Below are 18,087 nucleotides of genomic sequence, written 5' to 3' on the forward strand. Positions count from 1 at the left end.
ATACGCCCTGCCCGTGATCAGGTACCCTGCTGGGGTAATAAGCTGGCCAAAGGAGGAGATAGAAGCCACTGACATAAAGACAAGAAAGCTCCTTACCATGCATGGAGGGTTTCACCCCAAGTCCAGCACCCTGAGGCTGTACGCTAAGCGGAAGGAAGGGGGCCGGGGACTGGTGAGTGTCAGCACCACAGTCCAGGATGAGACAAGGAACATCCAAGAATACATTGGGAAGATGGCCCCAACTGACCGAGTGCTCAGTGAATACCTCAGGCAGCAGAAACCCAAGAAAGAGGATGGAGACGAGGAACCATCATGGAAGGACAGGCCCCTGCACGGTATGTACCACCGGCAGATAGAGGAGGTGGCTGATATCCAGAAATCCTACCAGTGGCTGGACAAAGCTGGACTGAAAGACAGCACAGAGGCACTAATCATGGCAGCACAAGAACAAGCTCTGAGCACAAGATCCATAGAGGCTGGGGTCTATCACACCAGGCAAGACCCCAGGTGCAGGCTGTGTAAAGATGCCCCAGAGACAATCCAGCACATAACAGCAGGGTGCAAGATGCTAGCAGGCAAGGCATACATGGAACGCCATAACCAAGTGGCCGGCATAGTGTACAGGAACATCTGTGCTGAGTACAACCTGGAAGTCCCGAGGTCAAAATGGGAGATGCCCCCAAGGGTGGTGGAGAATGACCGAGCTAAGATCCTGTGGGACTTCCAGATACAGACGGACAAAATGGTGGTGGCTAACCAACCGGACATAGTGGTGGTAGACAAACAGAAGAAGGCGGCCGTAGTGATCGATGTAGCGGTTCCGAATGACAGCAATATCAGGAAGAAGGAACACGAGAAGCTGGAGAAATACCAAGGGCTCAGAGAAGAGCTCGAGAGGATGTGGAGGGTGAAGGTAATGGTGGTCCCCGTGGTAATCGGAGCACTAGGTGCAGTGACTCCCAAGCTAGGCGAGTGGCTCCAGCAGATCCCGGGAACAACATCGGAAATCTCTGTCCAGAAGAGCGCAGTCCTGGGAACAGCTAAGATACTGCGCAGGACCCTCAAGCTCCCAGGCCTCTGGTAGAGGACCCGAGCTTGAAGGATAAACCGCCCGCAGGGGCGTGCTGGGTGTTTTTTTTTTATATATACTTAAATGGCCATGATTATAGTACAGAAAACTGAAAACCTAGCAAGGCATAAAAGGCTATTTTTTCATTTTACTGTGACTAAGAACAGAAATAAAAAGCATTCAAATGGACCTGAAACATTTTCCTTTGTATTCTTGTCATTGGTTGAACCAACACTGACTCAGCTGAATTTGTATGATATGATTCGGTTATGCACATTATTCATGGCAAGTCAATATTTAAACAAATATTTTTCATAACACACAAATATTTTTGTAATGATATTGAAATTCTGGTGAGATGTGAAACCAACTACACTGTTAGACATTTTATTGTATTTTTACAGCAACTTACTGGCAACACTATTGCCAGTAAGTTACTGTAATTACTAATCTATCTTTACTGTTGTGATGTTTTACAGTTCAACCACTTTACTGTAAACATATATTACAGTATAACAGCTTTACTGTAAACGTGGTTTACAGTTAGAAAGACTTACCGTGATTAAGTTTTATAGTATCACTGTACTGCAAGTGTGGTTTATGGTATAACACTGTAATTGTGTACAGTATAATTTGTTTAGACTGTAATTGTGTTTTACAGCATATAAAATAATATTAACATTCATATTCAATATAAGAACATTTACAAAAAACAATATAATTCAATAAAGTAGTCTCAGAATAGTGAATTAAACCAACATTTATTGTTATTTTTTTAACAAGAAAAACATTTTTCAACTGAATAAAAACAATGTCAATAACCAAAATAAATAGAAGCGTACATGAAAACTACACAGTCCTTCACCTTTCCGTGTCTGATTTTTTTTTTTTTTTTTTTTTTTTGGAAGTGACATCAGAAACAGCAGCATGTGACATCACGTGATGGCGGAGCTTCAGTTCATCCTTTGTCATCCTTTTTTTTTTTTTTTTTTTTTTTAATAGGACAGGGGGAAAGAATGAAAGAAAGAGGGGGAGAGGAAGAAAGAAAACCAAAGGGGAGAAGAGACGGTGAGAAGGGGGGGAAGAGAGAAAAAAAAAAAACAAACAAAAAAAAACAAAAAACTCCTGGGTCACCTGTATGGAGAGAAAGAAAAACAAAAAAAACAGGGGAGACAGCAAACAACAAAGAGCAACATAATAATAATAATAAAAAAAAAAAGCACCATCACAATAAACTAGCTAGTCATAGATATCAATAGTTACTAAATAATAAACGATATTGTGCAGCACGCAAGATAGACAGCGCACAGTGTGCTTTGAGGCAGCAGCCAAGAAAGCTGTAGTCCGCATCTGTGAATACCCATGTGTACACCTGTGTGCATACCTGTGTGGATCAGCATGCTTGCATTCCAAAGGTTTCTCCATGTAATGATCTGCTAGAGAGTGTGGGGAGCCACAGCCCTGTCCTCTATGGTATCAAGCAGGTATGGAGGAGATCAAAACTCCAGACATCCAGAGGCCCCCAGAACACAAGAGACCAAGGAAGACCCACAGAGGGGCAGCCGCGCCACTGTCCCAGTAAGAGCTAAGGAGAGTCCCAGATGAGGGCTCATTCAGCAGCCGCGGAGCAGAAGCCAGGGGGAGTTGCAGTGACGCGCCCGTGAGCTCCGCCGGCAGCCAGCTGTGCCTGAGTGACCGAGCCCCAGGCCGAGAGGCCGGGGGCACCCCACCTCCAAAGTGGCCCAAGCGAGCCCCAATAAGCGGCCGCCAAGGAGTGAGCCGGTGTGTACCCGGACGCCCACCCCCAGATACAAAGAACCACCAACGCACCGATACCTGAGGGAGTCCGCCACCGGCAGGGGAAGTGGTGGTGGGTGGAGATAGGCCTCCAAACCTTGGAGGGCCCGAGATGTCCCCAGAGAGGTGGCGTCTGATACCCAACCTGACATATAGACACAGACATACAGGCACACACAGACACAAACATCCATTCCCACCCTCATGCTCTCATATGTACTTCACACTCAACCGACGTGGAGACAGACATAAAGGGACGCTGTATACACGATCACACTCCCCAAGCGTACTCTACTAACCGGGTCTAGGTACCCTTGCCCCTGGAGGGGGGAACTGCACCCAGACCCAGGTGGTATTACCCTTTTCCCTGCGGTGGGGAGAGGCAGACCGCCCCGACTCCGCAGCAGCAGGGAGGCCCCAGACCGCAGTCGGACGGCCCACTCCTCCTAGCCCCCCCGCTCCAGTAGGCCGCAGAGAATGGGGGTGAGAGAAGACTCCAAACCTCCCTCCACCCGCTCATTGTAGTGTTGATGCATGTGTGTTCTAAGGTGCAATTAAAACCCAGGAGGGCATAGAGCTACCTGCCAGAGAGCAGCAGGTAAGCGCATAGTCCCTCCTGCTAGCCCTCAATGTCTACATGTATTTAAAATTGAGAGGTGGGCAACGACGCCAGGGGTGAGGCGTACACCCTGATGGTAACTTGGACTCCGTGTATCGTGCCCACCCCCAAGATCCTATATGTATGTGTAATGAGGGTGTGAGTAATGTGAATGTCTAAGTTGTGTCTGATTTTTTTAAGGAAAACAGTTTTTCATTCCACTAAAAACAGGACAAACCCACCAGCATGAACATTAAATAAACTATTACAATTGTAAAACAAAAATCATTTACAAAATGTAATAATTATCAGTGGGTCCCAGGAAATAGAATGTGACATGGGATTTAGATTTCCGTTACCAGGATGGTCGGGTTCAGCGTAGTCTTTATCACCACTTGTCAAAGACACATCATCAATATTCATGTTTGCTCAGGTTATTCACTTGTTCACATCTGTCTGAGATCATTCATACTGTTGTATGGATGTGTGTACAGTATGTATATAATTATCAGCTATGTAAAAGATATTATCATCTCTGTATTCTTACCTAGTTGGAAGTCCTCCATTCAAACTCAGAGAGCCGCTGGAGGAAGGTGGTGATCCGAGGGCTGATGCTTGTAACCTTCCTCTTTACGACACGACCTGTCTTGCAGCTTGTACCAAGTTTTGCAGGGCATTTTGTTCCCATGTCTGGATTGATCCTCACAAAGAACCTTTTAACGGAAAAAAGGCTGCTTTAATTTCAAAATTAAAACATACATTACAGCAATCACCTATATGTTTCTGCAACTGTAGTCAAGCTATCACATATATTTCATTCTTAAATGGTGTAAGCTTTAATGGTGTAAAGTATTTACCTCTGTATCATCTCCTGTGTGATGGACGCTGACTCCTGATACTCAAGGTTGAAAACGTAGTATGACGCAAAGAAGACAGCAAGGGTGCTGGCAAAGTCATGCATCTGCTCAGGCTCATAAAATACCTTGCCCTCCAAACTGATCATCCAGCGGCTTGCAGACATGAAATTATTCCCTAAAAACAGACAAGAGTCCAATAAGACAATGTGCTCACCCTTACAAATAAGGTTTCCACAAGAATGCTGGATAGCAGGCCTCACACTGTAAAAAAATAGAATCCACACAGTTTGCTGCTATTTCTCTTATTATTTATTATGTAATGAAAATTATGATCAATTACAGGAAAAAACTGCCTAATGTTTTGGCATTTTGGCCTGTGCTGAAATGTTAGGCTGTTTTTTCCTGTTGGTCATTGTGTATAATAAATAATAAGAGAAACAGCAGCAAACTGTGTGTATTCTATTTTTATACAATATAAAACAGACAATCCCCTGTTAAGTAAGTTGTTGTGGGTACAAATACCACAATAATTACATAGATTTTTTACAAAAATATTACAAGAGGATTGAAACTATTTACTTACCAAGCGCTATTACCCTTGGTGTGATGGGTAAGGTCATCTCTCTCTCAACAGACATCTTGGTGGAAAAAGCCTTTAAAACACAAACACTGAGGCTACATCACACTGTCAGCGCAGCCAGCAAGGGCAGGAGGACAGCAATGCACCACACTGGGCGGGAAAAGACAGAGAGACAATTGTTAATTTAATGTTGCATTTATTTAACCCTTGAAAAATATATTTACATAAGTAAATAAAAGAAAAAAAACACACAACCCATCTTTTCAAGAATAATTCAACTAATTGCTCTTTTGACCAACCTAACACAGACGTTACACGGTTTTCCTATGAAAAAGACCCTGGAAGACGTTGTATTAAAGGAAAAAAAACATGCTCCCCTTCCCACTTAAAAAAATAATAAATATTAAACTTAGGTTGGAGTTCCTCACGCCACCAACCTAATGTTATATTAACTTTTTAGTGTTGTGTACTGCAGCTCACACAAAATTAAATAAAGCAGGCTAACCTACATGAGCAAGCTCAAAACTGGATAAGATTGTTTTAGCAGTCTCTAAATTTCCAAAAAAAAGTTGTCTTTCTTTATTCTCATTAAATGTGTATTTTTACCTGCTGCTTTAGCTGAAGCTAAATGTCCCACTGTTAGCATGGCCAGCTTCTCAATAGTCATAGAACAGAAGCGCAGGAGGACAATGCACCACACTCGGCGGGAAAAAGACAAAGACTGTCGTTGCGCCTGTGTTCTTCGCCCCTCCCCGTGGAAAATATATATCTAAATATATATTTAAATAAGAAAAGAAAAAAACACACACAACCTATTTTTTCCAGAATAATTCAGCTAATGTGCTATTTCGACCAAGCTAACACCGATTTTAAGCCCCCCCCCCCCCTCCCCTCCCCCCCACACACAAAAAATATATATGCTCTTAAGAATTAATAAACGAGTATGTTAGGTAGGAGAGTCCTTTGCATTACCTTATGACGTCCTGTTTGCAGTTTCCACACAGAGGTCCAACAATAACGAGGTGCAAAATCTTTTGTCCTCTCGAGCATATCGTAATGAAGAGTTTTTTTTTGTTTTGTTTTTTTTTGTTTTTGTTTTTTTTTTTCGTAATGAAGAGTTAACAAAGTTGGACTGTCTTTCCTCTCCTGTCAATCACTGGATCACAAGTCATGTCAGTCAGGATATGGAGTGGTGGTTGGTAGAGGTAGGTGGGTGGGCGGGGCCAGCATGCATTCAGTGTGTGTTTCACTAAGTTGGGTTGACTAGTTCCCAGAAGAGTTCTGTACATGTTGCACGTTCAGTAAATGAGCAATTCAGTTACTGCTCGACTGAGAAGCCTCCGCCAAATTATTACAATATTCTCCACTGACTGAAGTTCGCCTTTGGCAACGCAGTGGCAAGCACACATTTGCAGCAGCTGTGCATGTGCATACAACTGCATGCAGCAGATTAGATGATCAGAATTCTTGAACCTTACACACAGGCAAGTCCCCTAAAAAGTCAAAACCATAATACTTTCACTGGTATCATACTGACAAATGGCATAGGTTGGAGGAAAATCTGGAAATGGTTGGCAGTGAAAGAGTTAAAATGTAATGCACTATTGCAACCAACCACTGAAAGAGTAAAAATACACAAACAGTATGATGAACCATTCAAATCACATAATACAGTAGCACTACTGCTAATGTGTTAACGGTAGGTATAACTACTACCGCAATTTTAAAAAATACAGTAAGTAAATGTAAATAACCTTAATATACCCATAATGCAAAGCAAATTACAGTAATTAACTGTAGAAATGTTTTCAGGTAAGTTACTGGGCATTTTGTGGTATTTTACTGTGAAAAATACAGCAAAGGTTAACAGTGTAGACACATTTTTCAGCTTTTTTTTTTTCTTCTTTTTTTTGTCAACAGAAATGTTAGTTGGCCAAGTAAATTTTTCATATTTTATTTATGTGTAAGTTCTTAGTTATGCAGCCACCCCCTTTTCGCCCCCTGATTTTGTGAACTCGAAAGAGTGGTGCAGTTTTGCAGATTTGATCTAGAAAATGAAAATATCATTCTTTGACAAAATAAGTTGGAAAAAACCCTGCTCAACAAAGTAATGAGAATTTAGTACCGGACGACAACCCACAATCAAAAAAGGGTTCTGGTGTTTGCACTGCTAACCTAAGCCACTCTCAGCAAATGAAAATGTGGAATTTTTTAATATTCTTTAAAATTTGATTTAGTCACTGAAAAATGTGTCAAATGACTAATAAATACTCTATTCATACATTATTTAACCTTGTCAGGTAAACTGTACTTCCTTTAGTCTGTTCTATTTATTTTAAAATGATTGATTAGTACATACCTATTCTCCTGTTTAATCAATTTGGGGGGAAAAAATGGGATGGGAGTATCTGGCCTGGCAGTGCAGTGGATTATAATATGTTTGTCTCAGTGATCAAATACAATGTAACTGGTTAATGTATTGCAGTTTGTAGGAGCTGGAATTATAGAATTACAATTTACAGATACATGAGAAAGATGTGGTTTTAATACGGGCTGCTTGTCTCGATGTTTAGCCTGGTGTATTTCTACTTGGGTGCGAGCCATGTGCAGATGAGTCTGTTAGCCAAGGCTAATCACTTCCATCGTTAGAACACTGGAGCTCCCTTGCTGCCTCTGATTTCATCTTTTAGGTAATGAATAGCTTCGAACTGGTCTAGCACGCCTAATCACACAAACTAACATTTGTTAAATTTGGGAGCCAAGCAATGAAGCTGCAGAGGCACTTTTTTAGACTAATTCATTTTCTTTCTCTTCTTGCCACACGAATCTATGGCATCACCTAGAATTACAGAATAAAACAACTTTTTTTTTCCCTCACAGTGGCTGAGAACAGCCCCCTGATTCTTTAATCCAAATTTTATATCTTGGATGTGCATTTATGCACACAAGGGACTCACCTTAAATAAATCTTTATTTTTTTCCACATTCTTCACCAAAAATGCCACTGGTGATCTTTAGCTCAAGGACCACAAAAGTCAGGATATGGATTTAGGATTCTGAAAAGCTTATAAAATGTGATAGCCACGTGGTTCAGGTTTTGAAGCCACAAAACAGGAAGTGCTTCTTAAACTAACCTTATATTAATCTATGGATTTGATATACGTATTCCAGAGAGTTTGCTATATTATATATATATATACCAGTGTGCAACTCAAAGTGTCTAAAGTCTAGATGTGTGTGTGTGTGTGTGTGTGTGTGTGTGTGTGTGTGTGTGTGTGTGTGTGTGTGTGTGTGTGTGTGTGTGTATATATGTGTGTGTGTGTATATATGTGTGTATATATGTATATATGTGTGTAAATATATAAAATAGTATATTTTACTACTGAGGGATGCTGGAAAAAGTTTTGTTTTTGTTTATTAGTGCTTAGAGCATAATCATGTCAGGTTGCCATGACAACCATATCATGGTTAGCTTTTTGGTACATGCATCACTACCAGCAGCTACAGTTAGTTATTTTTCTTCTTCCTTCTTTTTTTTTTTTGTGGACTTTCTGAGAGTGCATGCACGCCTGTGTTTATCTGGGATCTTGCTTGAAGTGGCGTCAGCTTCTTTTAGACTCTAGACTTTAGACGCTTTGAGTTGCACGCTAGAATCGAGGAGTGGGTATCACATTACTGTGACCCTTGAGCTTGATTTTCAGATAGTTGGCAAGTTGAGATCAGTTTGCAGTCTCTAGTTACAAAAGTCTGACATAAGTTAAAGCTTTTTTATTTTTAAGTCCACTTCTTTGTAACTGCAACTGTTCTGAAAACCGATTGAAAGCCAAGCAGTGAGGCATTGTAGGCACCTTTAATATTTATTTTCTCTTTAGGTGCATTTATCTACCAACACTATGAACTGTATGCTCCGTTTTATTTATTGATTTTCCAATATATAAACAGCAGCAAACAACATATAATATAAACATATTTCACAGAATTTAAATAGAAAGAATCAGCTGAATCAGTTTGAATGTGTCAGGACAATCTGCTACTGCTAATTGGGATGCATTAAGGTTGTAAACATGGCTGTTTAACATGAAACACGACTGAAAGAAAAACTTCCTGTGCTCCAGTTTGTCTGGCACTGTTTATTAAAATGATGTCTGTTCTAAAAAAGCATGCTGGCAGCATGCCCCAGGTTTTATGACTTAGATGTTTGCATAATTTTAAGAGCGTGATTTCTCATGTGGTCACTTAATGAATGCTGTAGCTTTGTACTGTAATTGGATATGAGAAGGAGGTGTTTAAGGTGCAGTCTGGGGATTTTGTTACATTGATTTGCAGTGAGCTTTCCTTCTAAGGAGACAAGTGGACCCAAACGATATAAGGGGCAAGTTCTTTTTTCCTTTTCCTTTAATTTGTCATCCAGCTTATGTAAGAGTAATTTCTGAGTGTCGTATCAGTCACATTTTATCAGTGAATCTTGGCTTTTTTTTTTTGCCTCTAGTCTGTTTTGTTCTGCTGCAGTGGTTGACTGTTCTGTTACATATTTATCAGACACTAGTCTTACATTCTTTTCACTCTAAAAATCTTCCTCTGGCAGCAATCAAAGGGGAACAGCATCAACACTTCCACTTAGCAGCTGGAAATCAACAATGAAGTGTCATTACTACAGTATTTGACTTGTCACCATTTCAGATGCACATTCTTTGACAATTTGAGCATTATTTTAAAAGTGAGTTGTTTTTTATGCAAAAACAAGCAAAGCAGTTCAAAGAAACAGAGAAGGACTATAAAACATGGCACTATACTTGCAGATCACAAAGGTCTGTGCAGAAAAAATGTTTTAGTCCGTTCAATTTTACAAATATTTGTTAGAAATGGCTCCACGCAAGTGAAATATAAATTATTAGGTTATAATGTATTGTTTATATTGTAGTGTCCCTCTAACAGAAGAAAGAGATGTCGGTGTTTATTAAGAATAGTAACACAGGCTACTGTGGGCCGTAGCCAACGCCAAAACAACAGGGAAAAACGTGCTCTCCAGAATCAAAACAAACCCCCGACTCTCGCTCCTTTTTTCCCCACACACCCACAACATTCTCTAACACCTGCCCCCCAAACACTCTCAGCCAACCACACATATGATCTCTTCCAGACTCTCTGTCATCTGTCACAATAGTGGTGGAAGAGTCTGTAGGGGTGGAGTCCAGGTCTGTCCGTGGCCCACCCTGTTGTCCCAGTGAAGTGGCCGCGATAGGGGGCCAGTCTGTCCCGGTGCAGGGCGACCCTCCATCCCCTTGTGGGCAGTAGTACCCTATACACCACTTCCCCCAAGCGTTCCAGAACCTTACAGGGTCCAACCCAGTCACTGTCCAGCTTAGGGCATCTGCCCTTTTTCCTCTGGGGGTTTTACACCCAGACTAGTTCCCCGATGTCAAAATGTCGGCCTCTGGAATGGACGTCATAGTTCCTCTTCTGCCGCACCCCCGCACTTATCAGTTTCCTCCTAGCAAAGTCATGAGCAGACTCCATGTAATCCTGGAGCTTCCTCGCATAGTCAGGACCCGGTTGATCCCCATCAGCATCAGGGGGTCGGCCCATCATCATCTCCGCTGGAGTCCGGATCTCCCTGGCCAACATCAAGAGGGCAGGGGAGCACGAAGTGGAGTCTTGGACCGCCAAACGATATGCCATGAGGACCAGGGGAACATGAGTGTCCCAGTCACGTTGATGTTTAGCCGTCACTAGCGCTAGTTGCTCTGCCAGTGTATGGTGAAATCTCTCAACGAGTCCATCACTCTGTGGGTGGAGGGGTGTTGTACGGGTCTTATGGGAGCCTAGTTTCTCGCACATGGCCGCAAACACACGGGACTCAAACACCCAGGATGTCCATCCCCACCCTCTAAATAGGGTACCCTGCCGGAAACTGTCGCTGATCCTCAATCCACCCAGGCACTGGTTTGATGTCAGCATCCTCTTCCTGTTTATGTCTCCACTCTGTTACATCCACAGCAACCAGCCTCTGACTGGATGGCCGTTCCTCTACCCCCGTCACAGCACACTTTACATCGGGCACCAATTGATCCTCCTGAGCTTCCTTCCTCTCACAGTAGTGGCATCCATCTTGGGCACAGGGTCTGCGGGAAAGCGCATCTGCATTTCTGTGCTGGGCCCCAGGTCTGTGTACAACCTCAAAATCATAAGCCTGCAGCTCCTCAATCCAGCGTGCTAGCTGCTCCTCTGGCTCCTTAAAAGACACGAGCCACTGCAAGGCAGCATGGTCAGTTCTGACAATAAAGTGGAGACCCCCGAGGTAATACTTAAAGTGGCGTATGGCACATACCACTGCGAGCAGCTCCCACCTTGTGACACAATACTGGCGTTCAGCTTTGTTGAAGGCCTGACTATGGTATGCCACCACTTTCTCCCCGCCGGGTGTCACCTGGGCTAGCACTGCACCAGATCCGACACTGCTGGCATCTGTGTCAAGGACAAAGGGCAGAGGGGGGTCAGGTGAAGAGAGCACTGGGGCCCCCGGTAGGGCTTTCTGCAATGAGGTGAAAGATCCCTGGCAGCCTGCTGTCCACTTGAAGGTCACACTCTTATGGAACAGGTGGAACAGTGGCGCGGCTATGCAGGAAAAACCCCTTACAAACCGTCTGTGGTACGATGCCAAGCCCAGGAAGCTCTTTAACTTGTGCACAGATTTTGGGGTGGGCCAGTCCTTCACAGCTTGGATCTTATCATCCATGGTGCCCCCCCCCCCCCCCCCAGTCGGTGGCCCAGGAACGTGACCTCACGTCGCATTAAGCAGCATTTCTTTGGGTTGAGTTTTAGTCCTGCTGCCAATACCCTCTCCAGGACCTGTCTGAGGGCCCCAAGGGCAGCGTGGAAAGAAGCACCATGGACCAAGATGTTGTCCAGGTACACCACGCATTCTCCGTGGGGAATTCCAGTGAGCACCTTATCCATGAGTCTCTCAAATGTGGCAGGGGCATTGCAGAGACTGAAAGGAAGAACTTTAAATTGCCATAAGCCTCCGCTGGTAATAAATGCAGTCTTTGGTCTGGCATTTGGTGCGAGGGGTATCTGCCAGTACCCGCTGTGTAGGTCTAGGGAGGAGAACCATGAGGATCCCGCCACAGGGTCAAGGGTCTTATCTATACGCGGTAGAGGATATGGGTCCTTCTTTGTCACCTTATTCAAGGGCCAGCCCCATCACACAGTAACTCTCTCTCTGTAGCCAGCTCCAGGGACTCCTGAAGGGATTTAGGATGAGCTAACAATGTCTGGATCCGCAGCTCATCCAGAAGCAGGGCCTGGAGGAAGTGGTCACAAGCTAATTCGCCCTGGATGGTGGGGGGCATGTGGGCATAGGTGCGATGGACCAGCCCCTCAATGTCATTAGCTAGGTCCCTAATGGACTCCCCCGGCTGCACAGTTCGGAGCGCAGCAGGCTTGGAGCAGAGCAAGAACCGAACCGCCTCTTCAGAGCCCAAACCAAAGCATCATAATCCCCCCTCCCTCTGGGCTCAAAAGCAGCAAGCTAGACACGGCATCGCCAGTAAGGCACATAGGTAGCTGCAGGGATTTCTCTTCAGCAGACCACCCACCGGCCCTGGCAAACAGTTCAAATTGTGCATGAAAAGCTTCCCAGTCAGCCATGCCATCATACCTGGGGGTCTTCATGGAAGCGTGGAAAGTGCCTCTATACATCGGCATGTCTCTCTCCACACCCCCCCCCAGTCGCTGTAGGAGTCCCCAAAGAGCTCTGTCGGCCACCCGAATGGTGAGAGGATGCAAAGCTGGCTTCTGTCGCCATATTTGGCTCACCCGCTCTCTGTGCTCCGTGAACCTCCGTTCCCCGGCGGAGTAGCCGTGTCCGTGAGTGTCCGCTGTAGGTTCTCCCTTGATCTTGGAGTAATCCATTGGAAGCATTCCGCACAGTTCTGCAAAAATCTCCAGCGTCCACAGCCGATGCCGTGAGTCAGGGCGGCACGAGCACAGATAACTCTGGAGGCGAAAGCTTCACTTTCACTTCTGACACCAGTGTAGCGTCCCTCCAACAGAAGTTGTAACCCAGTCCATTACACTATGCTTGAGGACAACTTTAATTGTGCTGTCACTTTGTTCATTTATCATGCGGGTAAAAGCACAGCTTTTAGGAAGATAATGGGCATAGGGCCAGAACTCTAAGTTATGGTAATCTACTTTTCATATAGCTTTCTCCATTGTGATTATGCACCTCAGTAACACCAGATTGAGGAGCCTCTCCTTATAATTTTCGCTTTTGTGTAGCTTTCACACATCTTTCCTAGTCAGACTGAAAAATAATAATAGGAAAGGCTATAGAGACTGCAATGGCACTGTAAAATTGTTCTTGACAGAAGCAAAATGTTTTTTCCATAACAGTATATTGTGAAAGGGAAGAACAATTTTTTTTTTTTGTATTTTCTGCTGCAAACAGTAGACAATGAATATAAATTGGCAATGATTTGTTTTTTGCCACTGGTGACCAACCTATAATCAAATCATTTTGTTTGTTACAAAATGTGCTTATGTAGAATAAATTGAACAGAAGTGTTATCTTTCCTTTTGTATCTACAAAGAGAAATACATATTAACAACAATAATCTACAGTGAGTCTATAAAGGTTTGAATTTCTTCTTTTGTTTTGTAATTTTGCCTTTTAAAATCCATTGTGGTGGCGTTACAGTCAATCAGTCAAGATGTGATTTAAGGGCAGACTTTTGCTTTAATTTAACAGCTCATGCAGAACAAAGGTTTGGACAGTTTAGAATGATATAAAATGGAAATTAAAACTACAGACACTTTGATTCATTATTTTTATTTTTAGAGACTCAAAAGTAATGGTCTTCCTAGCATTCTAGCATTTCTGTGCTAGGCAGTGCATTTCAAGAAGGTACCAGACAATTTGGCCAGTACTAAAGTTTTTTTCTGTCTCTGGGTTAATGATGATGATGATGGTCTGCATCATCATCATTATTGAATCATTAATGAATCTTGATTGTTGTATTTCAAATCTACCATGATGGTTTAAAGAAGAAAATGCTTAAATAGGTAAACAATCTTGTTTAATTCTCCCCAAAAATGCATGGAGCCAACTTTACAGAGCAAAAAAAAAAAAAAAGCACCCGCACTTTATTACACAGTAAGGGGAGATAAGGTCACCAGCAGAAACCAAAACATTACCTGAACCACTTAAAAAAATTTTAAATGTCATCTGGGATTCTAATACAGACTGTCTCAGTAGTAAAACCTGATTGAACACTTCCATTTTTCTAATATAATGTTTTTAAACATTTTGCTATAAAGGGTAACTTTGAAACTGGTTTATATTTGTTGTAGTTTGATGAAGCAATGCTGGGTTGTGTTTAGGACTTGTTCAGTACTGACATCTCTGGCAGCTGATCTGCACCAAAGCACATGAACAGGAAGAGGTGGAACAACTCTATTCTGGATGAGAGGTGATCAAAGTAACACAAACAGAGGAGAAAACAGAGACGAGCACATTTTCTTCCTTTCAGGAAGTGCAAAGCCCCTGCACTGAGGAGTAGAGAACTACATCTTCACTATCTATGTAATCCATAACTCTGATTGCTTCATTCAACTCTGCCCACGCTATTGTAATCTTCTCATTATTGTCCTCCCCCAAAAGTTTAATCACTTTTCATCAAAGAGAGAGGATGGCAGAGATGCTGTATAAACATCTAAAAAATTTCTACAGCAACTTGCGGGGGTAGTTGTGATTGAATTACTGGGACATGATATGCATCAAGGTGGAGCAGAGTGGAAATAAACTGTTTCTGTTTGAGCTTTTTTTTGTTGCGTTGTTGCTGAAAACCTTGAAATCTCTTGATGATCATTTCATTTGCTATTTTATCTAGGGATTGAGAGTAACGTAGTTTCTATTCTCTGTATGTCCTGTACATGTGGCAGAATTGACAATAAAGGTGACTTTGACTTTGACTTGACTTTGATGATGTCACTTGTGGACCACTATGAAAGTACTGCTGCGTAAACAGAGTATTGGAGGCATTTTACGCCACTTGGTCAGCATCTCTCCAGGTTCCCTGTTCATTAAAGTTGGAGAATCCTTGTTAGCATATGTAAATTAGATACTGTGTTCCCATGTCAACCAAGAAGAAGCTGCGAAAGAAATGACTTCTCTCCTCAGGGTGGCTGGTTGTGCAGGTCTGGGTTTTCTCATGTGAAAGGGATCAAAGCAATCTTACTCAGCCCTCTTAAGAAAGAAAGATGTACGAATGTGGGAAATCAAATCTGCTTCAAAAGGGAGCACCACTGGGAGCAAGAGAGATGAGAAAGCAGTGAGTGAATAGGAAACCAGTGTGAAATCACCCCTGTTGTTGCACCATTAGAGACGAGACCACAGTAGTCTCCGGCTGTCCAGAGAGTGTTCGTGGGAGACAACTATTGTTCAGGTGCGTTTGTTTAAAATGTGTTTAGATACGTGTCTGCACAGGTTCGTGTGAAAGTGAGAGGTAAAGGTGTGCTTCCCAATGTGAGTGAAAGACAAAAATGAGTGAAAATAAAGGGAAATCAACATTACAAATAAAGAGGTGCTGATAGTGTGAGTTAGAGGTTTGACTTTGTCAAGCGTGCTTTGATATGAGAGTGTTGATGCTTGTGACCCCCCTCTTGTCCCCTTAGCATATGCTATGAAAGCTGATTTCACAGCTTATCAGCTGCAATGAGAATAAGCCTTGTGAGTGAGGTGTGACATCAAATAGCACAGACAGATAGAACCCTTCTATTCCTCATACTGACACTTTACCTTGCTTTAGCTCGGAGTGAATGCTGTTTGCTGTGGTACGGTGCGTGAGTGGCACAACAAGGCTCAACATATAATCTGTAGGCACTGCTTTGCTTGTAATTTCCACTAGATCCAGAATATGTGTATTTACTTTAAATCCCCCAGTAGTCCACGCACCATCATAATATATTGAGCTCATGTTGTCTGTACTGCAGTTTGTAATATTTGTGATACAACACGGGGGCTTCTTTTTCATCCAGTGTGCAGTGTTAGGCTATTAGATGCTACATGATTTTCTTTTTCTTCTTCATGTGTAAAAAGTATTCACTCTCTGTAGAGTAAGGTGCTTTAAAAGGTTGGTGGTTTGCTCCATGAAGTAGAATGAAGGAAGAAGGTCAGCTTAAAGCGATAGGAGAGGGAATAAATTCCATTAAATGAAAGTTGTAAAAGCTGAAGATGAAATGAGGCAAGCTTTTAAAACACCACTCTTATAGTGACACAGTATTCTAAGTACATTAAAAGCATGTTTGTATTTAGTTTTCCTTGAAATTCTTATGTTAGTCATAGCAGTTTGCCTCTACTTCAGTAATGTTTTACGTGGATGCTGTATTGGGTAACAAGATCAACTGCTTGGGAAAGGAGTGCCCTGTGTTTGTACATATATTGATATGCATATGTATGTTAGGCTATGGGTCGGTCTCAGCTGTGCATTTAAGTAACTTAGAGACTGACTGACCAAATGAATGAAAAACTATTTCTGGTGATTTGTTTTGTGCAGGTGGGCAAGCAATAAGGCTTGACGGAAGATGCGACGGGGGTGGTGGCTCGTCAGATGGCTGGGGACAGGAATGGCAATCCTCTCTTTGCTAACCCACAGCTGGGGCCAGAACACAGAAGGTATGAGCAGCCAGCACTAAGGCCATCACTCCTCCTTTTCAGTTAACTGTAGCTGACTCGTCAGTGGACACTTGTAATGTGTGAAAGGCAATGTTTTGGGTTTTTTTGCTACAACAGACCTGCATTGTTAGAAAAAAATTTCCACAGCTACATCACGCTAATTATTATAAAGTATGTGGTAACCTGAGGCGTTAATTGTTTTCAAAGGTTATTATTTAGAAAGAGGATGCTCATTAAGTTCACTGATCATGCTAACATTTTTTGCCTTGTAGTTAAATGCTCAGGTTTATTAGAAAGGTGGTTTTTGTAGTTTCTACTCACTGAGTTTGTAGCAGGTGCTAGTCAAAAGTGATTTCCAGCTGTATAAAATCGGCATGTCTTTAAACATAACGGTTAAAGGAAGCAGCACATACAGACATGCTTCAAATCCCGACTGTGTTGCAATATTGCAATTCAGGTCAACTTTAAGGTGCTGTACTTGAAGCAAATTCCCTTTTTCCCAACTCCGTTTCCTTCTTCGTTTCATCCTGTACCTGCTTCCCAGGCTTTCTTGACAAGAAATTTTTATTAATATAAAAGCATTTCATATAAGAGTATATTTGAATTCAGATTTTCTTGGATTTATGTGATATCTTTTTAGCACAGAAGAGAAGAGAGATGACATCCTTTATGACTCGCTGAACCTTTGAAGGTGAACCTTGTGGTTTCCTTGTTGGATGAGTTCACACTGAGGCTTCAACCGCATTTAATAGATCGGTGTTGGTATGTGTAGTGATGAAACTGTTGACCCAAAGCATAACAGCTGGGGAATATCCTTGTGGGATATGGTTTTGTGGATAATTTCTTTTATTATATTGGCTATTGTACACAAACATACTATTGATTTAAACCGTATTGATTTATAAACATCTCATACAGTGTTGGTGAACATACGGTACAAATAGTGCTTTAGGTTCAGTGACCTTGAGGTAAATTAAACTATGCTTCAGGAAACATGTTTGCTTGAGGACATTTGCTCTATGATGCTCTTTTATCCCTCCCAGTATTCAAACATTACAGTGTGCTGCAGTGAGGTTAGTTATTGGTGGAGTTATTTTAAAGAAATACACTGCTTAGCCCAGCCAAATTTTTTCGTCATGCCAACCCAGTAAAGTAGTAAAGCAATAAAATTAAATGTTCAGCCAATGAAAAATAGCACAGAAAATACCAGTACTGTTTTAGTTGGGCAGCTTAGAACCTCCCTGCAAAGTTGCCCACCCCTTACTCTTTCTTCTATAAACACAGAGCTCTGCAGCAGGAACCCTTCGCTGTGCAGAGTGATCTTTTGTTTCTCAAACTGCACATTCTGGCATATCGAAAGACAATGTAAATTCTGATTTCTATATAAAATTGAACATATTTGTGGCATAACTCTTAATTTTACTGTGGTTAAGTTTTGTGTATGCCACTTCCTGATATATATATATATGAACAGGTCTAACTAACAAAGCAACTGCTGAGTGTATATAT

The 18,087-nt window shown here is 42.3% G+C and overlaps 3 protein-coding genes across 8 annotated transcripts in view; 2 read left to right on the plus strand and 1 right to left on the minus strand.

The window, feature by feature from the left end:
- Positions 1–8,238, plus strand: part of prokr1b (prokineticin receptor 1b) — a 121,190-nt gene extending 112,952 nt beyond the window's left edge. The window contains exon 4 of the transcript XR_014280617.1: positions 8,133–8,238. The gene's annotated coding sequence lies outside the window, so the exon portion shown is untranslated. The remainder of the gene's footprint in view (positions 1–8,132) is intronic.
- Positions 1–18,087, plus strand: part of LOC309720966 (protocadherin-15-like) — a 223,742-nt gene that overhangs the window by 62,190 nt on the left and 143,465 nt on the right. For both annotated transcript variants that reach the window (XM_082558238.1, XM_082558239.1), the window contains exon 2: positions 16,460–16,578. In XM_082558238.1, coding sequence (XP_082414364.1) covers positions 16,488–16,578 — 91 coding nt within the window. In that variant the 5' untranslated portion in view covers positions 16,460–16,487. The remainder of the gene's footprint in view (positions 1–16,459; positions 16,579–18,087) is intronic.
- LOC309720973 (uncharacterized protein) overlaps positions 2,041–18,087 on the minus strand; it is a 59,018-nt gene continuing 42,971 nt past the window's right edge. For 2 of the 5 annotated variants that reach the window (XM_082558260.1, XM_082558259.1), the window contains 3 exons: positions 4,905–5,051; positions 4,322–4,496; positions 2,041–4,177 (listed from right to left, as the gene is read on the minus strand). In XM_082558260.1, coding sequence (XP_082414386.1) covers positions 4,012–4,177; positions 4,322–4,496; positions 4,905–4,959 — 396 coding nt within the window. In that variant the 5' untranslated portion in view covers positions 4,960–5,051 and the 3' untranslated portion in view covers positions 2,041–4,011. Of the gene's footprint in view, positions 4,178–4,321; positions 4,497–4,904; positions 5,052–5,507; positions 5,774–5,873; positions 6,893–18,087 lie in introns of those variants that run through there. The other 3 variants (XM_082558258.1, XM_082558256.1, XM_082558257.1) reach the window with 3 other exon arrangements.

The sequence above is a fragment of the Aulonocara stuartgranti genome, assembly GCF_965226115.1.
Source record: "Aulonocara stuartgranti genome assembly, chromosome: 13".
NCBI lineage: Eukaryota > Metazoa > Chordata > Actinopteri > Cichliformes > Cichlidae > Aulonocara > Aulonocara stuartgranti.